The sequence below is a fragment of the Acinonyx jubatus genome, chromosome B2 (genome assembly GCF_027475565.1).
Source record: "Acinonyx jubatus isolate Ajub_Pintada_27869175 chromosome B2, VMU_Ajub_asm_v1.0, whole genome shotgun sequence".
In the NCBI taxonomy this organism is placed as follows: Eukaryota; Metazoa; Chordata; class Mammalia; order Carnivora; family Felidae; genus Acinonyx; species Acinonyx jubatus.
This window is the reverse complement of record NC_069385.1, coordinates 129208097-129236063: the sequence shown is the minus strand read 5'-3', so window position 1 is coordinate 129236063 and position 27967 is coordinate 129208097. Positions and strand designations below refer to the sequence as shown.

Genomic DNA, 27967 nt, shown 5'->3' with positions numbered 1-27967 from the left:
GGCAAACTAAGGAATCTGTGTTTGACCATGTTGGGGGGGAGGGTGTGTGTGTAGGGGAAGGTATTGAGCAGCAAACTATCATGGTCAAAGGTAGGCTTTAGGAAAAATAATTTTCCTGATGTGTGAACAAAGGAGGCCCTTAGAAAACTACTACAGTAGGCCAGGATTAAAGTCTGATGAGAGTATGGATACTTACAATGGTGGAAAGAAAGGATAGATGCAGGAAGTGTGGTTGGTTTGAATTATAGGAGATAAAGGAAACGAGGGAGCATGTGAGAGATGATTCCCATTTTTCAAGCTTAAGTGGTTGGGAGAAAAGGTTTTGAAGGGAATTGATAGTTTGGTATTTGGCAAAGCATGGTTAAAGGTTTAGTGGCGGCTGACCCAAAGTCTGGAACAGAGTAATGACAGGTGAATCACTGGGATCTTCCGCTGTTGCCATGCCGAATGGCTGGAGTTTCCCAGATTGAGGACAATCAAGGACCAAGAAGGATCCCAGGAAGCAACCCAGTGATTCTGCCTGATTTAGCTTCAGGCCCCCAGGGCAGAGCCCAAAACTTCAATAACCATATGCAACAAGACATGTGTGCAGGTATGAACTGTGAGGTGCCCAAGACCAGGGAATACCTTTTACTGGTTCCACAAGAGGGGCAACCAGAGTAGGGGTGTTGTCATTCACCTTAGTGCAGGGGGTGCACAGTAGGACGCCAGCCACCCTTTTGAAGATGAGCCCTGCGGGACTTGTTTGAAAGAAGCCACTCTGACCTCTCCTTCTCACCCCAAAGTTAAGGCAGGGCGGGGATAACAGGCCACGGTTTCACTTGGAAAGTGGGTTTCATCACACTTCTGACTGAGCTCAGGCCCAGAATCACGGTTGAGGTCTGGCCAAGCATTTGACTCATTCAGGTGCAAACCCCACCCACTTTTGCTCAATCCCCTCCATTCTGCTGACAGCCGCTCTTTTCTTCCTTTAGCCTGAAATCCCGGAGTCTTTGTGTGTGTGGCTACGATTAACCGACGCTGACATTCCCATCTGTGGCTTCCCTGCACTAGTCACCTTACTGTGGGCTGAGCGGGCCCCGGGGCGTGCTGGCGGCCGGGACCACTCACCTTTTCCCCCCTGGTGCTGTGGGTAGGAGGACCGCGGACGGGCGCGCGCGGACTCAGCCTCCGGCGGGCAGCGGGCGCGCGCCAGGCGCGGGGCGGGGCGAGGAAGGGGCGCGGCCTCTGCGGGGCGGTGCGCTGGGCGGCGCGCGGGGCGGGCGGCTGCGGGCGGGCGCCGGCGAGGGGACCGGCCACCGCGGCGAGAGCGCGCCAGCCCCGCCGTGATGCCCGCGCGCCCCGGACGCCTCCTCCCGCCGCTGCCCCGGCCGCTGGCCCTGGCCGCGCTGCCGCTACTGCTGCTGCTGCTGGGCCATGGCGGCGGGCGCGGGGGCGCCTGGGCCCAGGAGCCGGGGGCGGCGGCGGCGGCGGACGGGCCCCCACCGGCCGACGGCGAGGACGGGCAGGACCCGCACGCCAAGCACCTGTACACGGCCGACATGTTCACGCACGGGATCCAGAGCGCCGCGCACTTCGTCATGTTCTTCGCGCCCTGGTAACTGGCCGCGCCGCGCTCCACGGGGCCCCGCACCCTGCGCGCGGGGGGCGGCCGGGCCGGGGGCGCCGCGACGGGCCGGGGTGGGGTGGGGGGGTCGCGCAGCGCCGGGGCGGCGCGGGCTCGGGCCGGGGGCGTGGGCGCTCGCGGCTGACGTGGCGCAGGGCGGCCGGGGCGGTGCAGGAGGGGGCGGACCCCGAGGGGGCAGCCGGGAAAAAGCCGTCCCGTCCCCGCTCCCAGCACACCCTCCCCTCCCCCCGCCCCCGAGTCCCCGGACCGGGGGGAGGAGCGGGTGGCCTCGTCGCCCTGTGGGGCTACCCCGCCGGTTCACCAGCCCCCGCCCCAAACTTCCTGCGCCGGCCAGAGGCGGCGGCCTGCGGGTGCGGCTGGGACCCGTGGGCCACGTGCGGCGGCCGCCGGCCAGTGGAGTCCGGCAGTGAACGCTCGGAGGTCGGATTCCGTGCGCTCGCTGCAGGGCAGATCCCCCTGCACAGGGATTTAGTTGAAAAATAGCAACTCGCAAAGGTGTGATTTCCCACTTTTGTGTGTTCAGGAGCTGGGAAAGGGTGGTCCGGGGAGAGAAGGGGTTCCTGTACTACCCCGGGAAGCCGAGAGTAGTGCGAACGCTGGAGACCCCGTCGTGGCTCCGAGTCGATGGGGGAGCTGTGTGTGCTCTAGGCGACTGCAGCGCACTGGCCCCTCCATTCAAGGCTGACCCCCCCGGCACCTCCTCCCCACCTCTGTCTTGGGGCCTGGTCTTCTGGAAAGTGTGAGCTGAACGGAGCTCCTGCCTCGGTTCTCCGGTGGAGGCGTCCGTATGGGCCTCCGTGCCAACCCTAGAGACCCCCTTCCCTGCGAATTGTCCTGCAGAAGGACTTCCTGATGTTCACAGAAGCACAGGTAGTGCTTTCCTTCCAGCGCCTGGATGCCCCGGTGGAGGGAAGTTCTCATGGGGCAGAGCACAAAGCCAGTGTTAGGGCACAAGGCAGTTTGCAGGCTTGTTGCAGCACTTGGCATCCTTCCCCAGAGCGGGAGAGAGGCTCACTGCGATGGGGGGAAGCGATGTAGGAAGGAACAGAGAGAAGATGCCCGTGAAAAACGTCCTGCTCAGGAACTGTGCGGGCGGAAGTTGGAGGAAACTTTTTTTCTCTTTCTTTCCATACTCAGGCTGTTAACTGTATTTCAGTTCATTTGGAGTTAAGTCAACTTTGGGGGGCAAGTCTGAGTGAGAGATGGCATTTATTAGCAGTGTACCCGTGGGGTACATTGTGTTTCAACTTCCCAAGAACCAGCCCCGACTTGAAGTTTTAGACCTACCAGTGGTCTAGAAAATACTTTGTAGCATAAAATAATCGTTCATTATTAATAGTTCCTCTGTGAAGGAGTATTCTCAGAGTATCTATTCCAATTAAATACATTACTTAATTGGAGCCTATTTCAGTGGAATAAGTCCATGGATTTTTTTTTTCTTTATTTTTTAAAGAAAAGCTGACATGTAGACATAGGAAGTCTGCGCAGTGCCGAAGGGGTTTTAATTTTGGAGTCTCAGTAATACCAGCGAGTCCTAGACTGAGTGAGAAGACTGGCAACTGGGCACTTCGTATTAAGTAAACTCCTTTTTCAGCGTATGTGACTTACAGATTTAGATTTTTTTTTTAATGTTTAGTTTTGAAGGCGAGCGAGAGAGCGCACACATTTGTGGGGGAGGGGCAGAGAGAGAGGGAGACACACAATCCTAAACAGGCTCCAGGCTCTGAGCCCTCAGTACCAGAGCCTGACACAGGGCTGGAACTCGCAAGCCATGAGATCATGACCTGAGCCGAAGTCGGAAGCTTAACTGACTGAGCCACCCAGGGGACCCATGACTTACAGACTTTTAGGTGGATGTTCCTAGGAACATAGCTCTTTAAAGTTTTTGTTTGCTTCTTAATTATCCACTACAAAATACTTAGATAAAGATGTTGGGTTTCTATGAAGGCATTTAAAAGTTAGACCTTAAGGGCACATCGGGGCTCAGATAGAACAGGCTGTGGCCTACACCATTCCCCCCATCTCTTTCCAGGTTTAGTCTCTGGAATGTTGGAAGCCCACATGTAACTTGGGGGCAGCAGCAGCATATAATGAGAATATTGCTCTGTATACCTGCACTCTGAACCTGGCAGATGTAAGGTTATCCAGCTGTAGATTTTGTGCTAACATCAGGACACGGCTTCTGTATGGCCGATGCGCATCACCTTGAATCTGGTGACTGTCAGATTAGGAGGGCCAGGTGGCTTTGCTCTATTACGTGGCCACAGATGCAAGATTTTGAATTCAGCTACTGTCCCAAAGGTTCATACTGTAGCCACAACGGTCCCAAACCAGAAGTGCCCACTACATGGCACCTGTGGATGATCCATCACTAAGACATTGCCAGACATTTAGTACCCGTTAAGCATGTGCTGGTTACTGGAAATAAAGTTGTAAAAGGAACAGTGTTTGTCTTCACAGCACTTGAGCTGTATAACTTATATAACTTAATACAACTTAGGTATAATTCTGATTTTCCTTCACAATTATCTTCCAGAAAAGAGGGAATCATTTTGTAGTTGAGTTTCTTATAAAGCAAGGATTCTCTTAGCTGGCCAGGAAAGTGCTGCTTAGGGAAGACACATTAGCTTGAGGCAGACTTTTTTGGTGCTGCCTTTCAGTGCTTATGACGGAGGTCATCTGTCAGAAAAGAAAAGAGGCAAAGAAATGTAACACTGATTTTGTTGAAAAATTACTTTGAGGACATAGTGACCATTTTGAGTGTTGGGTATTCTTTATAAACAGGCATTTTTTTTTTTTTTTTACGTTTATCTATTTATTTATTTGGGCGGGCAGGAGGAAGAGAGAGAGAGGGAGAATCCCAAGCAGGTTCTGCACCTTCAGTGACCTCGGGCTTGAACTCATGAAACTGTGAGATCATGACCAGAGCCAAAAATCAAGTGGGTGCTTAACTGACTGAGCCAACCACACACCCCTATAAGTAAGCATCTTAAAGATCACTTTGAAAAGCAATACGGCAGCCAGTTTCTTTGTAGATACCATGAATATACACCAGGTGAAAAAAACAAAAAACACAACAAAAACTCCTACGTGCCATAATGCTACTACTGTGACTGCACCTGAAGCTCGAGATAAAGTTTCCATGCTGACTCATAGAGTATTCAAATATGGCACTACAGAGAGCTGATAATTAAAAAAGGTGATCAGTTATAGGACTGAAAAAGTAGATTTAGTGATGGACAAAATGCTGATGCTGTCAAGAAACGGGAAGAGTAGCAAGAAGCAATAATTCTAAGTTAATGTATTATTTTAAATGATAGGGGATTTAAAAATGTACTCTCAAATTCGTACAGCGAATATCAGAAGTATACATTTGGTTGCATCAAACCGAGAAGTTGGGGTAGCCACAAACTTTTCTAAAGTTTCTCATTGGGGAAAATGCAGAATTGAGTGAATTTTGAGGTTGCCTCGCGTTGGCAGATACTTAGTTATTTAGTAGAGAGTCCTGACTAAATAAAATAGGGGCGATTATGGCAGGCAGTGTGAAGCTGCTGCAGTACAAGGAGAGCAAGGGAACTGTCCAGAAGAAGAAGAGAAGAGAATGGCATCAGACAGCCTGGGTAGTCAGAGCCGACTTGCTGGAGGAAGCGATACCCAAACCAAACCTGAATGGCAAATAGGAATTTGCCATGTGGGCTTAGGGTGGAGGCGTCAGAGAGGGTGTGTACCAATGCCTGTGTGCAAGCCAGTCTGTCCCCCTTCAGAAAACCGCAAGTAGTTCAGTTTGGCTCCAGGTTAAACTGCAAGCAAAGGAGGGCAGCAGGTATACAGAGGTCAGATTGGAGGTCAACAGGGGCCAGTTCAAGGAGGATCTGTCACAACACCTTGCTATGTTTCGGTTTCCTGCTGAGAACAATGCGGGAACTCTTTGGGGGGCTGGAGGCCGAGGAGTGAGGTTCTGTGGTAATTGTGAGGCATCCTTCCCTGCTGTAGTATAAAGAAAGGATCAGAAAGGTCCACTGCCGTATGGAAATGGGTGAAGAGGTGGCCCGGCACCCCCTGACCCAATATTCAGTGTGCTTGCTCCCCTCCCCTTGTTCCAGGTGTGGACACTGCCAGCGGCTGCAGCCCACTTGGAATGACCTGGGAGACAAGTACAACAGCATGGAGGATGCCAAGGTCTACGTGGCTAAAGTAGACTGCACAGCCGAGTCAGATGTGTGCTCCGCCCAGGGGGTCCGAGGATACCCCACGTAAGTGGGAGGGGCCCGTGTTTCCCGTATGGGTCCAGGTTTTCCAGAGCCTTTTGCCAGCTGCACTTGGCTAAAGAACATTCAAGTTAAACTTCTGGTAAATTTTTATGTAGTTCTGAAGAGTGAGGAGATGATAAATGTAAGCAGGCAGTCCCTGGTGTCAGGGAGAGGTTATACTTAACACTGTCTTGTCTATATTAGATGTCTTTTTGTGCTGTATTTGGAAAGAGCCTTTCATTAATCAGTGTCGGGTTTCCTGTCTATAAGGGAATGTGTTTGTGAGACAGAAATGGCGGTCTCCATGGGGTCCTGTCAGGTTTGATGTTCACAAGTACCTTTATGCAACGAGCATACTTTGTCATCAATTTTACTTAGAGTTTTTGGTCACTCTGCTATACTTAAGCATCCTTCCTGGAGTAATTTTCCCATGTGACTAGCACAAGGGCTGTTTCTGTTGGAAAGAAAAGTGACAAACTGGAATATGGCAGTTCTGACCAGGGGTGCTACTTACTCCCTTGACAGTTAAAACAGGTTTTTTTGGTTTTAAGAAGTAGAAATTGAAACTGGCTTAGCAAGCAATAGAGGGATGACTTAGAAAGCTGTGGAAGAGGCTCTGAGGCTCCCTCCAAGGGCTTAGGGGCCAGTTTTTACCTTTACCTCCTTAATGTGACTTAACTTTCCAGCTCTGCATCTCTCTGTTGCCATGGTGGGCTCGGGCTCACTACCGATGGGCCCAGCTGGGGTGGAGTGTCCGCCCCAGACAGTCCTTGTGGCCAGAGAGGCAGGTACTGTAGGAAGGCAGCAGTGCCCTCAGACCACATGGCAGGCGTTAAAGTGAAGAGCTCTGCTCCAAAAAAGGGAAGAAGCTGTGTCCAAAAAGATGGGGGAGGGGCTGGCCACTGCGATTCCCCAAATATTTATTCAAATTGATGAATGAAGTTAATTCTTATAAAACCTGGGCCTGTCTTCAAACCCGAGGGGCGGCATGGAAAAGTGGAAGGAACTCTGGGTTGGAACCTAGAAGCCACGTCTGAATCCCGGCTCTACTGTTTACTTATCATGGAGTCCTGGCCACGCTGTTTAACCTCTGAGTCTAAAGTAGGATGTTGATACCTTACCGCCCCCCCCACCCCCACACCCCCACCACCCTCATTGTTGTATGAAATTACGTGTTTGTAAATACTGACCTCAGCATACTCAATAAATGTTAAAGTTTTCCCTTATGTTTAGAAATTTGGCATTTTCATAAAGGACACTGGAATTCTTGCTCTTTGGTGACTGCTGCTAATCCAAGTGCCATGATTCAAATCAGATCAACTACGATGTGTGCCTACGATAGTTACCATTGTCCTGTGCTTCATAGCATTGCCTTTAAAGTAAACGTAGCTTAGATGAGGGGCATCGCAAAGAAGCTGTCAGTGAGTAGTGGGACACACGGAGGAGGTAGATGTTTACCTGTTTGGAACCTGTTACTTTCAAGATGCAAGGGCAACAGAGATGATTGGCTGAGGTGTCTACTGTTAAATAGCTGGCTGTGTGTGGCCATGTACACCACCAACCACACCAGCAGGAAGTGAGACAGGACTGGTGATAGGCTGAGAAGGGCAAGTGTTAGGGGGCGCCAGAGGGGGCAGTAGAGGGTTCCACCAAAACCTGGTCATAGGAGCTCTCTGGCTACGATGTCAGTTACTCCATAGATGTTATTCACAGATTTTAAACGAGCCGCATTGGATCGTGTGTCCTGGTTTAGAAGATGTGGTCTGTCCAAGAAAACCATGCACTGGTTTTGTGTTGTTAAAAAGAACTAGAATGAGTCCACATTATACTGAACATTGTTTGGCAAGGAACTTCTGTAACCCTCAGAGCCCTACACACAAGTGCCCGAGAACAGGTTGTTGTTTTTTTTCCATAGAATGCAGGAGGCAGGGTGTGTTGCATTAAAACGAGTTACATGAGGGCACACATGAGGGCATTCATGCATTGACCTGGGTGAGCTTTTACTTCCTCTGAAACAGTACTCATGTCATAGAGATACATGAGTGAAAATGCCTGAGCGTGCACCGTGGGTCAGTGCATTCGCTTTTATGTGATTCTAACCCTGGTACCTTCAACTGAAATAAAGGATTGCACAGGGAGGGAGTTTGGGTTCCCATGTTCCTAGGGATGGCTCACTGTGCTTAGAAAAATGTTTTGAGGTCATGCTGTTGAGCCAGTAAGGAATCTTTATTATCGGGGAAACCGTGAGCCAGAGCAGGGCTGAAGGAGGTTTGCTAGGGCTGCCGAAGCTAAGCACCACAAACCACGTGGCCAAAGAGACCAGAAATTTATTGTCTCATAGTTCAGGAGGCCAGAAGCCCAACATTGAGGCATTGGTAGGGCCATGATCTCTCTGAAACTCGGAGGGGAACCCCTCTCTGCCTCTCCCTAGTGTCTGGTGGCTGCTGCAGTCTTTGGGGTTCTGTGCTTGTGTCTGCAGCACCCCAGTCCTCTGCCCTTACACGGCCTTCAGCCTCTGTGCATGTCTCTCTCTGGGTCCAAATTTCACCCTTTAAAAAGGATCCCAGCCGTATTGGATTAGGTAGGGCCCATCCTCGTAACCTCATTTGAACTTGCTTGCCTGTATATAGATCCTATTTCCGAACATGGTCACATCCTGAGGGACAGGAGGCTTGGACTTCAACAGATCTGCTTTGGGGGACACAAATCAGCCAGTAGCACTGTCTCCTCAGTTGTGCTAGGATTTTGATCACAGATTTCCAGAGTGACCCATAAATGGAGATTTTTTTTTCCCCCTTACAGTCTCCTTGAAAGAGAAACAGATCACCAGGAAAAGCAGATGCCCCTGTGGAGGTTTGGGAATAGCAGGAAAGTTTGAGGCTGTCCTTTAGGCTTGTACCCCGGGGCCCACTCCCTATCCCAGATGCCGTGGACAGACTGAAAGGTCTGTAAAGGAAGCTCTGATTTTATCCCCTAGGCTCTGTGAACCTAAGGAAGAACCCAGGCTTGGGCAGGATAAGAAGATTTCTAATCCAGTAAGAAGAAATTAAAAAAAAAAAATTGTTTATTTTTGTTTTGCTCAGTGCACACCAAATCAGAAAAAGTCACAGGTTAGGTTTTACTGCATTTTAATGTTAGCAAAGAAATGAGGAATGGGTTTGGTAGTGCCTGTTCCTTCCTAGTAGTTTGAGGATCCACCTCCTTTTCCACTCTGAAGAGCTGTGGTGGGGAGGTGCCTTCTGGAAGAGAGAGTCGGGAGTGGAGGAGTACATTAAGCATCTTCTAGCTCTGTGGGCATAACACGTTTCTAGAGCTTCCTGAGGTCCCAGGGGTGGGTGTGGGCATTCGTGATTGTGAGATCATTGGGGTTGCTTAAAGTGTTAAAGTTCACGAAGTAACGGATGTACTGGCCAAAATGGTGAGTTTAGCTTTTTGTTACAGTGGTAAAAGTAAAAGCTACTGAGGAAGCGGGGCACATATTCTTTATTGGAGGCACATTAGGGATGTCACCCTAAGTCCATCATAGGATCTTAGAGTGGGTAAGTCCTGTAAGCCTGTTGTGATTAAAGTGCTGATTCCGGCTAATGTGCTGGTTTTCTTGTACTGCTATGAAACTTCCTTCTAAGGCCTTTCTTAGCTCTTCAAACCACAGTTCTGATATCTGCATATCTTGACCTCTGACACTCTGCTCCTGCACGTCGGGCTCCTATTGCCAAAATCCACAGATGTGCCATAGAAGTGATTAGGATGTTTGGATGAACAGCTCACCAAAAAGTGCTCGTCTGTGTTTCTTTTCTTCTGTCAGTAGCCATATTCCCTGCCCCCACTCCTCCATCCTGGACACCCTCTATTAAGTTTTATCTAGAGCGTATTTGTCCCCTACCAGTGGAATGATACGGGATCTGGAAGTGTAATTTCAGTCTCTGACAATGTCTTTTGCTCACCCACTAAAGCAAGTGCTACATATTCTATCTGCAGATACCTTCAGAGGCTAATATATGTAGAAAAAGAAAAGACTCCTCAGTGGGGAGGTGGATAGACCATATCAGCCAGTGTCAAGGCTATTCTTATAGCTGGCAATGTAAATCTCACAGAACCTGGATATTCGTGCTTTGTTAAGAGTTGAAGAGCTGACAAGGTAGCGTGGAAATACATTTATTGCAAAACAGTGCTATTTCTACTACAGCTTTAATTTTTTTTTTAAACGCAGCACATAAAAATTACTAAAGCCTAGGAAGGATGACAAATCCCTAGCAGGAGAGAAGCTTGGAAGTTCTGTCAACCAAACGTTGGTGGCTTGGGTTTTCACTCACAACATCTTAGACTTGATGTGTTCTACTCAGTCTTATTTTTCTTGAATAAGTTAAGAAACTTTTTTAAGTGTGGGATTAAATGGATATGTTATCTTCTAGGACATTCTTTTCCTTTCTTTTTCATGTTGTATCAGAGGGCAGCAGGTCTGTGCCTGGCTGCGGTCCACTGATTGCCTCCCTGCACAAGCTTGCCCCCCGACGGGACAGCGCTGTCTACTCGGAGCACTCTGAAGGATTTAACAGTCTGCTCTGTCCTGTCCTCTGTCACCCTTTCAGCTTGAAGTTTTTCAAGCCTGGCCAAGAAGCTGTGAAGTACCAGGGTCCTCGGGATTTCCAGACACTGGAAAACTGGATGCTGCAGACGCTGAATGAGGAGCCTGCGGTGAGTGCACATGAGGCTTCCCTGCCTCCCGCCTGCTCTTTCTTCCTGTAGTTTCGGGGTAATAAAGAGGCCACTTCAGGCAAAAAAAAGTAAAGCTACCATTTCAAAGGAACTTTTTACTCTTTTAGAACTAATTGATGCTGTAAGTAAAAATGAACTTTTTTTCCCTTCTCAATTTTTGTTGATTTTGGTAAAATACACATAAACTTTACCATCTTAGCCACTTTGAGTACACAAATTCAGTGGTGCTAAGTCCATGCACCCTGTTGAGCAGCCATCCCCACCACGCGTCCCCAGAACTCTTTACACCTTGTAGAACTGAAACCATGTCCCCGTTAAACCAACTCTCCAGCCTTTCCCCTCAGCCCCTGGCAGCCAGTCCTTCTACTTTCCGTCTCTATTTTCACTGCTCTGAGTATCTTGGTGGAAACAGATGAACTTTTGAAAAGCTTTTTATTATGGAAATAGTCAAACATGAACAGAAGTAGGAAGAGTCTTATCTTCGGTGCATGAACGAGGAGCTGTGTAATGCAGATGGCCCCGTGTGCCTGCCCCCACCTTCCACAGTTACCCCCATTTTGCCCAACTTGTGTTATCATACCTGCCTTCCTAGCTCTTGTTTGGCTGCAGAGTCAGCCCTGGCAGAGTGTCATTTGTGAATATTCCAGTAGCATCTCACAGGTGCACGCTTCCCACTTCCTGACATAAACCTCTGGGCCAGTCTCGCATGTAATACAGTTACACTAATTTCTTAGCATCACAGGGTTGACTTGGGGTCCAGTCCAGGCCGGCTTTGGCCCTCTCCTGCATCCGTGAGCGGTACAGCAGGGTGACTCCCTCCTTGTCCTCTGCACTCTCAGTCCCCAAAGGTGCTCACTGGCCTCGCCAATAACCTAACGTAATAAATACTCGTAATACTGTCGGTGTCTTAATGGCCCTCCCTGCGCTAAGGGTAATATCAGGAAATGGTGGGAACCGTATGATTTCTGAGATATTTTTCAAAGATGTAGGTCTGTGTAGAGTTATACTAAGCGTTTATAACCGTCCCCCTCTCCAGTGGATGTTGGGAGCCTTGGTTTTGACCTGGAAGCACTCAGAATGCGTGGCACGTTCTGATTGGCGCAGAAGGCCCGCGGAGGCGGGGATTGGCTGGTGTGTGGGCCCTGGCGGGGCAGGTCTGGAAAGACGAGGTGTCCGGTGCCACGTGTGTCTGGTGAAATAGAGCCCCTGGAGTCTCTGGAGGCAGTTGTAATCCTGCAGTCCACTAAGGCTGCTTTGTTGTGTCAGGTGGGCTTTCGCGGATCCGAGGGTTGTCGGTGCCCATGCGCAGCTCCAGCGGTCTTTGGGGGGGGATCCACTGCTCCCGGTGCCGTTTCCCGGGGTGCCTGTGTGGTCCTTCGGCTGTCCCCCTCATTCTCTGTAGATGTCGCTGCTTATCCAAAACCCACCTGCTTCTCAGGTGCTGCTTTACCTCACGTTTTACAAAGTCTATAACTGCGTGGTGAGGAGCGTTGGTGTTAGCGCTGAATAAGTGTCCAGCAGGGACTTTTCTAATTTTAGGCACCAGGGGAAGCCACAGACCTCTCAGGGAGTGAATTTGCATCTTTGTCATGGCAAGAGAGTTACATGAGCAGGTGGAACTTTCATGTCGATTTAAACTTAAAATTGTTTCCTCTGTGAAAAGTGCTCTGAGTGGAGGAAGCCGATTTTAAAGAGGGAGTAACAGTCTCAAAAAAAAAAAAAAAAACCCACTTACAATACTTGTTTTCCATTATTCCACCAAAAATCCAGTCTACTGTGAGGACGTTTTTTCAAGGAACCAGTAGCCCTTAACAGGATGGCAGAATGACTTCTCTGGTGCTTCAAGCTCCCGTTTTTGAGGAGCGGCAGCCTCGGGGCAGGCTGGGAGGGACAGGGAGGCCCCGCCCCTGCTGGGGGCACAGTGTCTCCAGATGAAGGGCCATTGCTGCTTGGGGTCCACCTGCTGCCATATCCTAGTGTCAGAGCAGTAGGGATCTCAGGTCATTGCTGGAAAACAGTGACAATGTGCCTTCCTGTCAGAAAGTTCAAATAGTCAAACCTTATATTGCAAACCAAAAATTTTTTTCAATTAGAATTTGCCTTTTATTGTACATGAAAACTTTTTAAGAAGTTCTCCATCTGTGTTTATACCTAAGTAACTTAATGTATGCATTTTTATATTTAAAGAGGATAAATTTAGAGTTTTCCCCTTAGTGTTATGGCAATATTAAAGAAACTCAAAGAAAAGAAACCCTGATGCTATATCTTAACTTTCTACTTCAACTTTTATATTTTCCTATTTGCTTCTGTATTTTTTTTCTTAAATAGTCATAATCACATAAACACAGTTCACTTTACTAGTGATATTTTTGTATAGTTATATCATCTCAACATTGGTCATATTTTATATTATGTGGATTTGCCATAATTCACCTCTTCTCTGTCAATGGATGTTTAGGTTGTGTGTATTTTTTCTATCATCAGAAATGCTTAAGGAGCATGTTTATTTTTGTAAAAGACATTTTTTTCTACTTTTGAGTGATGTTTTTAGAATATATTCCCAGACATAAAATTGCCAGGCAAAAAAAAAAAAAAAGAAAAGAAAGAAGAAAAGAAAGAAAAAGCAAGACTACTTTTATGGCTCTTGATGAACATTGCCAGATTGCTTTCTTAAGAATCTGTAAGCTCACAGTCACCAGCAGGGCAAGACTCTACCCATTTCTGTGGTATACTGTGTTTTTGCCATGACTGCCGGGACTGCTCTGGTATCTGCCATGGGGCAGATAGTGACAGACTCCCCCCAAGTTTCATAAATGAGCATTGAACATACTATAAAGGGTGATATACAGTGTTTTGCATTATTGGAACTCACTGTTTGCTTAGCCACCATTCTGTCGGGCATCTTTTCGTGTGGGTACTTAGCACTTGGAAAGTTTTGACAGGCCCGCAGCAGCAAAGAAAGCTTCACGGTGCTTTATGATTACAACTCTGCACAGCTTTGAGCTGTCAGCACTTTTTGAAGCTTTTAATAACTTGGCTATTCTTTCTCATAGAAACGTGTGAACTGCCAGATAAAAATTGAGTAATCTACATCCACGTGTCTGTAGCAAAATGGTGATTTTTCTGATCCAGCCTCAGAAATTGAGAACTTTAGACTTGTGTCCTGTGCTAACTGCCTAGTTGTACACAGTTGGTACCTGCTCAGGGACTGGCAGAAGCATCCTTTAAAAAGCCACTTCTCGCTCCTGCGTTACGTGTTTCTGTCCCAAGCTTCGTTGAGTGAATTAAGAAGCACAACTCAGGTCTGCTCCATGGTTTTCTCACTCTTGCGAGAAACAGTCACCATCTCTTCTGTCCCTTTACCAGTCCTTCACAGTTTGTTACCATTTGTGTGAACAGAGGATGGCCAGGTCCTCCTGTTCTCTGATGGTCTCTCGCTCTCCACTGTGTCTATCTTGCTATCTTTGTATTTTCAGGTACTACTTCCTTTAGAGCCAGTCTGTCAGTGATTTCATTTTGAATTCCATGTGGAATCTGAGGTCACGCTGCAAAGAACAGGGCATTGTGCTTGTTTGGGGTGGGCCTCTCCTTCAGTTTGTCTGCTTTGTTCGTCTGGGGACAGCAAAGAGCAAGTTGGGGTGGGGACAGGCATCCCTGGCTGCCTTGAGTGCCGATTCTGGAGCACTTCCTGGAGGTGTGGCTGGTGAGGGGCCTCCTGCTGAAGTGTCCAGACGATCTGACAGAGTTGGTTCCTGCCTCGGCCTCCCTTAACACAGCAGCATGCCCCAAGGGTTTGATGTAGCCAGATGAGGGAGGAGATCTGCAGAAGGTTCCAGACAGACACAGGTCACCTCCTCAGTTGGTTTCTCTATGTCTTCACATACAAACCCAGTGACTGTTGTTTTGTTTCTATTAGACACCAGAGCCAGAAGTCGAACCGCCCAGAGCTCCTGAGCGCAAGCAGGGACTGTATGAGCTCTCAGCAAGCAACTTTGAGCTGCACGTCGCACAAGGTATGGTGGGTGAAGCTCATGGGTGCTCACAGTGGGACGCACACTCTTAGAACCACTGACCATCCGTCACTCCTTGATTTGCCAGGCTCTTTCTTCCTGCCACTTGAGGGCTCGTGGTTACCATCTGTGCACTTAGCAGTGGTCTCTTCAGGACCCGTTAACGTCCTTGTACAGTGCACTTCCTCTTAGAAATCATTTCTTCTTTTGTCTCTCTGCTTACAGAAATGCCAGTTTTAATGCTAGTTAAAGATGTAAGTTTTGGAAAGCTCACAAAGCATGAATGGGCACGCTTAATTTGTATACTAGTTAGTGCATCCTTGGATAAGAAAGTATTTATTTATATTAATGTGAATCATATGCTTATTGACCAGAGGCAGAAACAGAAGTTTCTCTTATGTGTTCAAACTAGAATTTAATGGGACCATTTTAACGTGTGAATCAGAGTAGGTGTTCTTGACACTTAAAACGGTTTTTTGTACCACATCTCATTTTTTTTTGAAAACGCTCTCCTAAATAGTAAAATGATCTATATACGGTTTCTAACGTAAATAACACATAAGTCCTTTATTCACATGTTTCGGAACAATTGGCTCAGCACTGAATGACTTGAAAGCAAATTCAGCTTCCTTGTTGCTCTCCATTCTCAAATGCTGCCATGGAGAGAAGTCCTCCTGTAAGACTGGGCTGGAAACATTGTGAAAAGGGCTTAACATTATGTCTGGCCCTGTAACTTCATGCCCGCTAGGGGGTTGAAACCCCCCCCCCCCAACTTAAGGTCTAAAATAACTTACTGTGATGCCTTCCTTTGTTTTCCCTTTGTGTTCAAGGTTGTTATTTGTACCAGGGCTCTGGGGGGGAGGGGGTGGCGGTGACAGTACAGTTTCAGGGTGTTTTCCCCAGTAGGGGGTTCACTTTAGTTCCCATAAGCCCAGCTAGGACTCTCTCTAAGCAAATCGTGCCTGAAGGGCAGCATTGTGGAGATGCCACCTTGTGCTGCTCACATGAGGATCTGTCCTCAGAAAATGACAGTCACCTCTTGGCCTTAAAGCTTCCACTGATACTCTGGTAGGTTCCTTCCTGGACATCCTGTCTCCACCTCACAGCACAAGTTAGTGTCATAATCTGTCTAGAGAGGCATGGCTTCAACCTCATGGATCACTTGCTAGTTTCTTGAATCAAGTGTTTCACCATTTCCCTCAAGGTGTCATTGCTGTGGGTGACAAAGCACTGCCATGAGCGTTTGGTGTGGCAGTGTTCTTCTGTGAGCCTACGTCACATTTTGATGACGTACTCACAACCTGATTGTGGTCTGGTCTCAGCCTGACATCTTTCAGGCCCTAGGCTGGTCAAGGCAGAACAGCCTAGAAAAAATCTTCAGTATCCAAATGACGATGTTGTATGGATTTGGGTTTTTTTCTCCTAGCCAAGGCACTGATACTGTTTTTAAAACCTTCTGTTTTATTGTCAAACAAAACACAGACACAGAAAGCCCTCAAACGTAGGGCTTAGTGAGTTGTCATAGAGTGGTCAGCCTATAACCGCCGTCCAGTTCAAGAAATGGCACTGCCAGTCACCCCGTGCCCTATCCAAGTCCCAGTCTTCCTGCCCTCAAGGAGGCACTTTCCTTGCTTTTCTTCATCATTCACTATCCAGATGTGCCTTCCTTACATTATAGTTTAATTTGTTCTTTATTTTACCTACGTCTCTCTTCCGTCTCAATCTACACGTTCCCCCAACATGTTTTTCTTCCTTGTATCCTTTTGCTGAGCACATAGGTTATTGGACCTGTAGAGTTCCCCAGTCTCGACTCTGACAGCTGTGTCCCCATGGCATGGTTGAACATGTTTCCCTAGATCCGTTAACTTATCAGGGTTGCCAAATGCCAATAGTCTCATTAAAACATCCTTTCTTCATTGTTTTAGGGAGAGAAACTTGCCCTCATTTATCACATGCTTATCCAGTGATGCAGTTTGTGTAAGAAAGGTGGAATAATTGCCTGATTCTTCCCGTTTGTTGCCAGTTCTTCAAATAATGTGTTGGTTCCCTGTTGTCCTCCAAAGATGACAAATTAGATTTTGTTTTGAGGATTGCTATGAGTTCATGGATATACACTTACTTGATGGAGTCTCTTTTTTACCTGTTAAAGGGTTCATACTGCAGTTAGTTTTGTGAGAGGACAAAGATCAGATCCTTGCATTCGATCTTGAGTAAGGTATTAAGTCACTCCTTCTCCCTCCTCTGTCTTGGCTCTCCACTCTCCACTGAAGGCGACCACTTTATCAAGTTCTTCGCTCCGTGGTGTGGTCACTGCAAAGCTCTGGCTCCAACCTGGGAGCAGCTGGCTCTAGGCCTTGAACATTCTGAAACTGTCAAGATTGGCAAGGTAAGTGAAAGCCCTTATTAAACTGGAAATAGACCGCCTTTGGCTGGATTAATTAGCAGAGTGGCCCATTATTCATTCTGTGTGCAAAGTCGCAAACTTGATTTATTAATTCCATTTAGTGTGCCACTTGATAATTCATTTCACCTTCACAGATGGCAGCCTGGTTTCAAATGTGCTGGCTTTTCCACAGCCTAAAGATAAATTATGGCTTTGGCTCCTTTGTTTATTTTGAAGCAATGGCCAATTCTGAATTGGCAGCCCCAGAGCCCTTTCTGCAAAGATACGGGGCACAGCCTTCACGAATGTTCACTGGCCGGACTTGGAGGCCATCCACATTTGACCTCACCCAAGAGCTGTCCCCTAGAGGAGCCTCAGCCCTGTGCTCACAGAGGCATGCAGAAGGTCCCCCTCCGGTGAGCCCCAGCTTTCACTGCTGCCTGGGAGTCTTTCCAGCTTTCCCCACTTTGCAGAGAGAAGCCAGAAGTGGTGTCTAACAACTTCTGTATAAGTGGATTTTCTGGAAATCTCCAGAGCAGCTCCCGGGCCATCAAGCACTTTTCATCTCACCCAGCCTTTGGCACCCACCAGACGTCCAGGCATGGGTTTCCTTTTATAAAGATCTCATGTTTTACTTTGCCAAAGGCCTGACTTGTATACAGAAGGAATGCTGCGTTTCCAGAACTGCAGCTCATGAGATGATCTGCCCGGGACAGGGAGATGGCCAAAAGCACAAGCTTAGGGTCCAGGCAGACCTGGCTGGCCAGCCTTTTTGACAGCTTCTCCACACCTCAGTGTCCCCTTTGCAAAACCACAATAAGACCTAACTGGGGCGGGGGGAGGTGGCGCGGGGAGAGTATGGAAGTCAGATGCTCAGTACGATGTTTGGCATGAAGCAGATGCCTGGTAAGTTGTAATAGTTGTCGTTCAATGGATTTTCACTGTTGCCTATTAAACACTTTTATTTTTTTAATGTTCGTATGTTTTTGAGAGAGAGAGAGAGTGATCAGGAGAGGGGCAGAGAGAGAGGGAGACACAGGCTTCAGGCTCTCAGCTGTCCGCACAGAACCCGACGCGGGGCTCAAACTCACGAACGGTGAGATCATGACCTGAGCCGAAGTCGGATACTTAACTGACTGAGCCGCCCAGGTGCCCCGTTGTTAAACACTTTCAATTATGTATTCTAGTTATATGTGTTCTTATAATTTTATATTTATTGAACATATCGTGGAAGTAGTCATAATTTTCTTGTGTTCTATCCTCCCCATTCCTTATATCCTTACTTTAAACTATTTTATGAATTGTCATGGGTGATTATTTTCAGGTCATGTCTGTAGAGATTTCTAGTAGAACCAGGTGTGAGCCGACACAGTCTGCCCATGCGGGCTGTGGCCTCCGTCTCTGGACATGTGTGCGGCTGGCTTAGACTGGACTCTGAATGCCCCCCACCCAGACTTCAGGCTGGGGCTTCCTGTGCTTCAGTTTAATACTTTAACTGCCGACTTCAGTCTTAGGTGTGAATGTAATATTTTTATCCTACTTTGTTGATATCCTGAAAAACAACAACTTAGTATCCCACATAGCTGATTTTAACATCAGTAGAAAATCAAAGAGAAGTGACTTAGGATAAACGGTTTCATGAAAATGTTGAACATGCAGAATCTTGATAAGATTTAAGTGAAACAAATTTAAAGAGCTGTAATAGTTGAGCTTATGGAATTAAGAACATATAATCACCTTAATTTGATATCTTTTGAGTTATCTTTATTTTATACTGAATACTCCTGTTTCAAAACTCCTTAAGTGTGAACATGAGAATAAATATCGCAGCTGGTGTTGGTGTGGGCCTCTCTCACCGACGGCCAGGCCTCCCCTCCCCAGATGTCAGGCTAGGCTCCCCTTCTCCATCTGCTAACATGCTCCAGGTAAAATGTTGCTTCCTAAAAATTGGCATTTTTAAGTGAGATAAATAAGTCATGTCTCTCAAACAAATCCCATCCCTCTGCTCCCTTAGCTCAGGTGTATTTGGGGGTAGGTTTTAGGAAGTCTCTCCCCAAAATGCCACTTGCTGGCAGAGATGCTACAGATGAAGTATGTAAAGTACTGAGTGCCCAGTGATCCATTTAGCAGGGAGGCTCACAAAGAAAGGAACTGAGAGTCTGGTCTTACTTTATTTTTAGGTCGACTGTACGCAGCACTATGAACTCTGTTCAGGAAACCAGGTTCGTGGCTATCCCACTCTTCTGTGGTTCCGAGATGGTCAAAAGGTACGTACGTCTTCAGGTCCTGGTATCAAGACCAAGTGCTTCTCTTAACCACAGTGGGCTGTTGCCAGTATGAATTGTTTGGGCACTGGTTTGTTTTTGTTTTGTTTTGTTTTTTTTTTTAATTTTTAATTTTTTTTTTTTTTTTTGAGAAGAGTGCATGAGTATGCATGTGTGTGTGAGCAGGGGAGGGGCAGAAGGAGTTTTTTTTTTTAAGTTTCATTTCATCTGAGAGAGCACGAGCACGAGTGGAGGAGGGACAGAGGGAGGGAGGGAGAGAGATAATCCCAAGCAGGCTTTGCACTGTCGGCATAGAGCCTGACTCGGGACTTGATCTCACAAACCGTGAGATCACGACCTGAGCTACAACTGAGAGTTGGACACTTAACCAGCTAAGCCACCCAGGTGCCTTGGACGCTGGTTTCAAGGCATACATAATCAACAAAAACGTCTTGGCCTCAATTAGTAAGATTTGGGTAGTTGACAAAAATGGTCAGTTGTCCTGCTATTTTGAAGCATTCCCATTGGCTGAGGTTAGCACTAGAATAGCTCGGGTGTACCGCCGGCTGTAGCTGTGCTCTGGCCACAACCGTTGAGTGGAGTCAACACTGGCTCCCAGTCACTGGCGCTCACTCCCACTCTCCTGTCTATCCCTGGCCGATGGTCAGCTTCTCAGCACACCAGAGTCGGCCCCAGTCGTGACTCTGGGCTCTGCAGGAGGCTTCTCTCCCCAAAGCTGAGGTGTTTGGTTTGTAACGTGCACTCTCGTGTGAATATGAGCGTGCGAATGCTGTCCAGTCCCCACCGCCAGGGTGACGGCATCAGTGGAGGTCTCATGGGGGTGAGTGGGGTCGGGACGAGGTTTGAGCGATTCAGAACACTTAAGTGTACTAACCTGACAGCATTTTTGTGCGGCCCTTACCTTGGACAGATTGACCAGTACAAAGGCAAGCGGGATTTGGAGTCCCTGAGAGAGTATGTGGAATCACAGCTGCAGAGCACGGAGCAGGGGGCCCCGGAGGTCGTCGAGCCGTCAGAGGCCCCAGTGCCAGCCACTGAGCCCGCGGCCAAGGTGGGTGTCCGCTGCGATCAGGAGCGCCGGGGGTGACCCACCACCTCCTGCCCACAGAGGACGCTCTCCTCAAATGCTTTGCACAGAACGGCAGTTGGGGGTCAGCAGAGAGTAGTTCAGATGGTTGGCCTGAGGCTGACTTTTCAACGTGAGACATTTCCTTCAGCCACTTTTAACATGCTTGTGAGGGGTAAACCTAGGAGCTCCTCTGAAATAAACGTGAGACAAATCCTAGGAGTATTTGGCGTCAAAAGCTCTGGAAAAGTCGTCCCTTTTTGAGTCAGTAATCCCTGTACTTGAGGGCATTTGCTACCTGAAAGTTTGGCTGCTGTTAGGCCCCCGTTTCTGTCCATTTCCACCACCTGCTACAGTAATTTGACTTTCACCCTGTGGTAAAGGCCCCTGAAAGGTCTGCAGCAGGAAAGATGTACACATTGGAACTGAAAGGCACATTGCCCGAGGACATTTAGTTTGCTTAGGCAGGCAGTCTCTGACTTACTGTGCCGTTGTCTTCATTCACCCAGTGGAAGGTTTCAGATCCACTTGTTCTGCATTTATCGAGCCGGTTACATTTCAGACACTGTCCCAGGCCACCAGGAAACAAAGGCAAATAATAAGACTCTTTCCCTACCTGTGAAGGGTACCTGGTCTAGAGGGGAGACAGATGAGAGCTTGGAGAAGCAGATGTCCCAGGTGTGTGACCCAGGAGTGTGCAGGCCCAGTCATGATTGGGGCAGGCAGGCAGGAAATGTCACTTGAAGAGCTGAAAGGCAAATTGGTAATTGCTGCAGAGACGTGGTGGACGTGGAGAGAAAAGGCTTGTCTGAGGAAGAGCGTGAGCAGAAGTGCGTTAGTGTAATCGGCTGGGCGTATTTGGGGCAGGGCCAGCCGTCAGCTGGAGGGAAGGGGGTGAAAAGGACAGGGGGTGCGGTGCAGGATGCCAGAGAGGGGAGGTAGGAGCTGGATCATAGAGGACTTTGTCGGCCAGCCAAGGATTTTGAGCTTCATCGTATATTTATAGGGATCCAGCAGAGGGTTTTGAGCAGATTTGAATTTTAGATGACTGGCAGAAAGAGATGGAAAGTATGAAAGGGAGGGGAAGTCAGTGTATTAGGCCAAAATGATGATGAGACCCCGAAACTAAGGCTGTGACAGAGGGTGGAGACCAGGAGACAGCAAGCGTAAGGAGCCTCACCCTCCTGAATACAGTCGGGCAGGTGGGGTGAGGGGATGACCAGAGTTGTGGCATACCTGGTGGTCAAGGGCACCAAGCGTGAGAGAAGGACTGAGGGGCGGGGGGAAGGGAGGTGATCAGGTCAGTTTTCAAGTTGCTGATTTTCAGGGCTGTGGTGGACATTCAGGCGGAGATGTCCGGTGGACAGTTAAGTAGGACTCGGGAACTGAAGCAGGAAGGATATGTGCACTAGAAGGGTAGCCTTAGGCGTCAGCCGATGCTGAAGCCATGGGTGAGAAGGAGATTTTTCAAAGGGAGTCAGGGAATGTTTTCCAGGAAAACAGAGCTTGGTTTCCTAGCTAAGAACCCTAAGGCCTATTTGTCAACAGATTTCCAAGCAGAATACTTAAGTTGCTACATCAATTTACACCAAGCCCTTAGCTGGGACACCGGGATACAGTGGGCAGGGGAAGGGGCAGCATGCCCTCATTCTGTGAGGCCAGAGCAGTGAGTGTGCAGATGTGTGTGACCACCCTCCTCCCGGCCCCCCCAGTAATTCTTGAACCCTCAGCATTTACATAGCAGATCCTGACTTGCTGGGACCATTGCTCCCTGAGCCCTAGCTGTTTGGAATTGGAAATAGACAGTCATCCACTCCCTCCTCGTGGAGTGGGGACAGGAATGGGCCTCCTTGCCCCGTACAGCCCATGCCTTAGTTGGACTCTTAGGTTGGGGACTTGCCTAGGTGTTAGTTCAAAGTCGGAGCTTTGGTTTAAGAAGTAAACGAATGATTCTGCAGTAGCTGCGACCACATACGTTGGAGGGGACTGTGTCACGGTGGTTCTAAAGGTCACCATCCCAAATTGAATGTAATTATACACTGTGGATGTTTTCATCAAACACAGAACAGTTTCTATTTATAACACAGTTTTCCAGCAGTAAGTAGGTCTTTCAGTGAGCATGGCGTCATGTTTCTGGACATAAAGAAAGATGGTAGTGTTCTACAATGGGCCCCTTGGCGGGCTTCGCCTCCGAGTCACTGACACGCGTTACTCGATGCCAGACTCAAGCGGAGCAGCCCTGGTACGTTTAGCCACATGATAAATCATCATATCCTTGCTCTCGTGAGAGAATCACAGATCCATTTCTGGAGAAACCCAGGAACATAATTCTGCAAAGAATTGTCAAGACCAAATTGCTTTAGAGCAGGCTGCCTCATGGCACCTTTCCCCTACATTCTCCAGCCAGAGCTTAGATGAACAGTTTGCACGTTTACTTTGAATTTAAGAAGCCTGGGATACGTAAAACACGTATCCTTGCCTGTGGTCTTGCCACTGTCGACTCTGAAGGCAGTACACAGAGAAGGGAACTTGTGCACATCCACATGCTAGGAGAGCGGTAGGGTCACTTCGAAAAGACAGCAGGTGCACGCACATCAGGTGAGCCAGTGAGTTGGTGTCTGGGACTCTCCAGTCGGCGTCGGAGGCTCTGGGCCGGAGAGGTGCACACTGTGGCACAGGCCACACAGAGCCAACTGGTCCACACCATGGAGCCCTGAATGACAGCAGCCACACCTGAGCCCCTCTTCCCCCCCAGTGGCCGGGGAGGACTGTGTCCTGCCACCTCCTCGAGGCATCTCCTGGGCTCAGGACCTTGGGGACCTACCTGTGGTGAATCATTGTCCCTTCTTGTGTAGCTTGTGAAATGCACGTTGTACAGGTATCTCCGTGTGACCTTGGAGCATGTATGACAGCACTGTTAAAAGATTATTGATTTGTATTTCTGTAATCCCTGCTCTAAGTGATGCCTTGGAACTGTGGCCTTTCCCTCCCCTGCAGGGCACCCTGTTGGCACTCACGGAAAATAACTTCGATGACACAATCGCAGAAGGAATAACCTTCATCAAGTTTTATGCTCCATGGTAAGTGGCCGTTGTCTCAGTGCACTTGAGCCCCATCAGAGTTCTCTGCTCATTAGGCACCGCTCTAGACTCGATGTTGGGCCTAGATGTTGCTACATTTATACATAGGTTAGGTTCTAGGAAATGAGGAAAGGTTATTGTTTGCACCTATATTCAGGTATGTTGAAGTTCGGTTTGGTGGTACTCATGAAGTTATTTATAGAGAATGAGGCCAGTTTATTTTAAAATTCAGTCTGTTTTGGAGAAAACATGACAATGTGACAATAGAGAATTAGGATGGCCATATAAAAGTTAAGCTTTGTGGTATCTGCCCTTGTCCAGATAGATTGAACATCCATATCACGATGTAGCTTTGCTCCTTAGTGTCTGAGACGTTGTAGAGAAATCCCATGGGGCTCCTGGGCAGCCGTCCTATATGTTACCCAATTACCCGAACCTTCCTGCTGCATGGTCCTCAGAGACCGGAGCAGAGAGGGCGACACCAACTTTGTGCCCAAGGCTCCCTGAAGTGGGGCAGGTGACAGGTGCCAAGAGTCACCTGCACTGCTGTAACTCTGCATGTCCTTTCTTTCCTTTGAATCTCTGTTTTCTGAGCTGTAAAACGGGAAGAGTGCTTTGTCTTCACAAACAATCCGCTTAGAAAAGCACAGTCTCAAGGAGAGTGTTAGGTTTTGTTTCTAAACATGAACAAGTAAGGTCCAGTGTGTCACTTCTGCTCTTCGGTTTGTTTTCATTCCGGGTATTGATGAGAAACCACAGGGGCAGAGAAGAGAAGTCAGGGAGCACACGACTCACAGGAGTTGTACAACTTTTGTTCTTAAAGAATAGAAACACTAGTCAATAACACCTTTAAATCTATTATTTTCTTTTTTTTTTTTTTTTTTTTTTTTGAACCTAAAGCCATATAGACCAAGTGTGAGGACAGAAGATCCCCTTTCAGTGAAGGGGTAAAGTGCTGGGGAAGGGGAGGGTTTGCACAGAACTTGGCTCGGACTTCACTGCTCACAGCGAATGGATGACGTTTCAGGGAAGCTTTCAGGCTGCTCTGACATTTTGAGACCACAGCAATCAAATCTAAAATGAAATGTCTTTAAAAGAAGTTTTTGGTGTCCATTTTCTTTTCTGTTCATCAACTCCTGCTCATGGTGCACTTGGTTCATTCATAATCCAGCTAGCTCAGTTTACCACATCCTGGAAATGGTCTCAGAATCTAAACTTGCTTTCAGACCAGCCTGTTTCCATTCAGTTCTCCAAAAGCCTACTTTGGATGGACTTCGAATTCCGTGTCTGGGACGGAGGAGGAGGAAATGTTAGCGCACCCAGGGGGGAATCTGATATCTTACACATTTCTAGGCAATTGCGGACTGCCTCGTACAGAAGAAACAAGGCTTGGCTCGGCAGCTGGATTTAGGTGAGTGAGCTTGACCCAAGACTTCAATAAAGCTGTCGTTGTCCTATTCCTAGGTGTGGTCATTGTAAGAATCTGGCTCCTACTTGGGAAGAACTCTCTAGAAAGGAATTCCCTGGTTTGGCAGAGGTCAAGATTGCGGAGGTGGACTGTACTGCGGAACGGAATATTTGCAGCAAGTACTCGGTGGGTACATGCAGAAGAAAACCCTCCCGGGGACCCTGAGTATCAGGAGCATGCCCACATGGAGCTGTCATCTGGTGTGGTGGCCTCAACCAGGACAAACCACAGGGCCCTCGTCGTTGCGAAGCGCTCCTTGTGTCCTTTTGAGGCTGTTGCTTCATTTTCGTTTTGAAAAGGAAAAGAGATGGTCTGCCCGAGGAAGGGCTTTCTTCTCCCACTGGTTACACACCTCTCAAGGGGGACTTGAAGCCTTGCTGTCTGCATAGAAGGCTGGGCGGTAACAAGAAGGAGGTGCCACCTCAGCACAGCCACTTGCTGGCTGAACAGTCAGCTGACTTGCAGCCTCGTCTCAAGCCCCTAAGTGGCTTATTGTTCAGCCCTGAGCGTGTCCTAAAGTACAGTGGTTGAGTAAGGGAAACCCCTGACTTCCGAAGGGACTATCCCAGCCAGCCAGGCTTCCACTTGGTTTTCTCCTGAAGCGTTGCCTTCTTTCTGAGCTGCTAGCACAGTCTGATAGCCCAAAAGGTTTGTAGTTCACATTTTTGCTTTTGTGCGGTTTTCTTAAAACATCTGGGGGCTCTGGAGTTCCCTCATTAGATTGAGAATAGGTGCAACACAGACGTCATTTACTCATCACTCGAAGGTGCCATTTTTTCTGGTGCCTTAAAGCCTTAGAAAAGAGCTGGAGATGTATATTCTTGTGACTCCGCGAGGGCCACAGAGTGGCTGGGCATCAGCAGGGGGCTTGTCAGAAATGCACAGTCAGGCCCCACCTGGACCTGCGGCATCAGAATGTGTCTGTTCACTGGGTGCCCAGGTGGTGGCATATGCACGGAAGCTCCAGAAGCTGTACTTCTGGGTAAAGTCCTTCCTTTGACACTAATCCTGAATGTGCTTTTGAATTGGAAGGTGAATAACCCCGAGGCTTTGCTTTCTTGTACTTTTTAAACAGTCTGCACCTTTTAAAAATTTAACCATGGGGGTGCTGTGCTGACAGCTCAGAGCCTGGAGCCTGCTTTGGATTCAGTGTCTCCCTCTCTCTCCCCTGCTCACGCTCGCTTGCTCTTTCTCAAAAATTCACATTAACAAAAATTGTTTAACTTAACCATGAACTTCCCTGGTTACAACTTTAGGAGTTTTTTTTGGCAGGGGGTGGTGGTGGTGGTTTATCTCAGAAGCAATTTGTATGTGACCTGGACCACTGGTCTTCATACTTTTTTTTTTTTTTTTTTGAAGGTACGAGGCTATCCCACATTGCTGCTTTTCCGCGGAGGGAAAAAAGTCAGTGAGCACAGTGGAAGCAGAGACCTTGACTCGCTGCACCACTTCGTCCTGCGCCAGGCAAGGGATGAGCTGTAAAACCCAGTCCCAAGTCGCCTGGCCACCCGTGCCCAGGGTGTGGGAGCTGAATTGTGCAGGTGTGGAGTTTCACATGGTGGTTTTTCAGAGAGCTGAATGTACTAAACTTGTGGTATCTTCTTTGTGTGTGTGATTTTTAAGGCAACACACTCTACAAATTCTTTATTAAGTTTCTCTAAGTAAACACGTAACTCATGATCCCTTCGCAAACAATATTTTCAGTGGTGATCTGTCGTCCCCTTTACCTTTCTCTTGATGAATCTAAATGGTTTCCTTTGAGACTAAAATAGAGTTGAGAAAAATCAAATTGCTCAACTACTTTTGGCTCCTGAGTGATTCTGGTGAAAGTATCATCTAAAGCATCGTTTGTGAACTGCCCACAAGTTCTGGAAAGGTGGCAGTATTGATATTCTGCTGATTTTAAGGTCAGAACGGACTTGTTAGTAAGGTGGTTGGTCAGTAACTTGGAGCAGATCTAAACACAGAAACCCCACACCTCTGGAAGATACCTTCACGTCCACCCCTGGCTTTGCTGTTTCTGTTAATACTACTCTCATCGCGAGAGGTCAGCCATAATGAAAGCAATGGTACTTCTGACGTGTGCCTGAGTAAGACAATGCTGGTGCCATAGTGTGTGTGTGTGTGTGTGTGTGTGTGTGTATGTATGTATGTGTATGCTTCTGTTTGTTACTCACAGGTGAAAGATTTATTAGGTTCTCATGCAGCCAAGAGTCCATGTGAACTTTAAGATTTGACGTCTCCCACAGAAAATGTGGCACGGAAAGTTTCACAAGACTTGTCCTGACTATTCTGTTAACTCATAGAAAGATTCTGGTTGTATTTGCCACCAGGGGGGCAAAAGGACTTAGGCGAGCTTTCCCAGCCCTGGGTCTCCTGACCAGGGTGGCCCTCCTGCTCAGCAACAGGGCCCGAGCTGGAGGCAGCCTCACGTTCTGCTTCTGAGTAGTCATTTTAGAGGCTAACTGTACTTTGCCTTGGAAGAGGTCTACTCTCTGCTGTATGAGGAGCGGGATTAAGTTGGCCTCCAGACCAAAGACTGAAGTAGGTGGGGCTGGCTGGGTCAGGGCTGACACAGGCCAAGTCACTGCCAATACCGGCGTTCTCACAAGCCACGCCATCCTAGGTGTTAAGCATTCTTAACTGTCACACTCGAAAATAAGCACCCATCGGACTAGGCTCCCTTAAGATAATGTACCTGTATGTTCTTTGCCATCGAGTTACCTCTCATAATCCCTCCGTCTCCAACACTCTTTGCCCCACTTCCCATGCTTGGGGGGTGCGGGCAGTGGACACACAGTAACTGGTGGTGGGAATCTGATAAACAAGACCACTTCTGCTGTCTGCGGCAGAAGACAACAGAGCAGGATCTCGGCCAACCTCTGCCTTAAAGGAAATCTTTATTAATTATGTATGGTTCACAGATGTTCTTTTAAAACCCCAACTTTCTAGAGAAGCACAATCCTCATGAGTGGCTTCAGCTTTGCATCATGAGTCTTGTATTAAGAGAAAATCCAAGTGGTACAATTTGTTTACACTATGATACTTTCTAAATAAACTCTTTTAAAAAAAGAAAAAAAAA

At 47.9% G+C, this 27967-nt stretch overlaps 1 protein-coding gene across 1 annotated transcript; it reads left to right on the top strand.

Moving 5' to 3' along the window:
- The first annotated feature begins 1267 nt into the window (after window positions 1-1267).
- On the top strand, window positions 1268-27967 carry TXNDC5 (thioredoxin domain containing 5). Its single transcript, XM_053223139.1, has 10 exons — window positions 1268-1597; window positions 5731-5880; window positions 10467-10572; window positions 14510-14606; window positions 16874-16989; window positions 19167-19253; window positions 20182-20322; window positions 23335-23417; window positions 24882-25011; window positions 26245-27967. The coding sequence occupies exons 1-10, from the start codon at window positions 1329-1331 to the stop codon at window positions 26365-26367; spliced, it is 1302 nt and encodes a 433-aa protein (XP_053079114.1). The 5' UTR covers window positions 1268-1328; the 3' UTR covers window positions 26368-27967.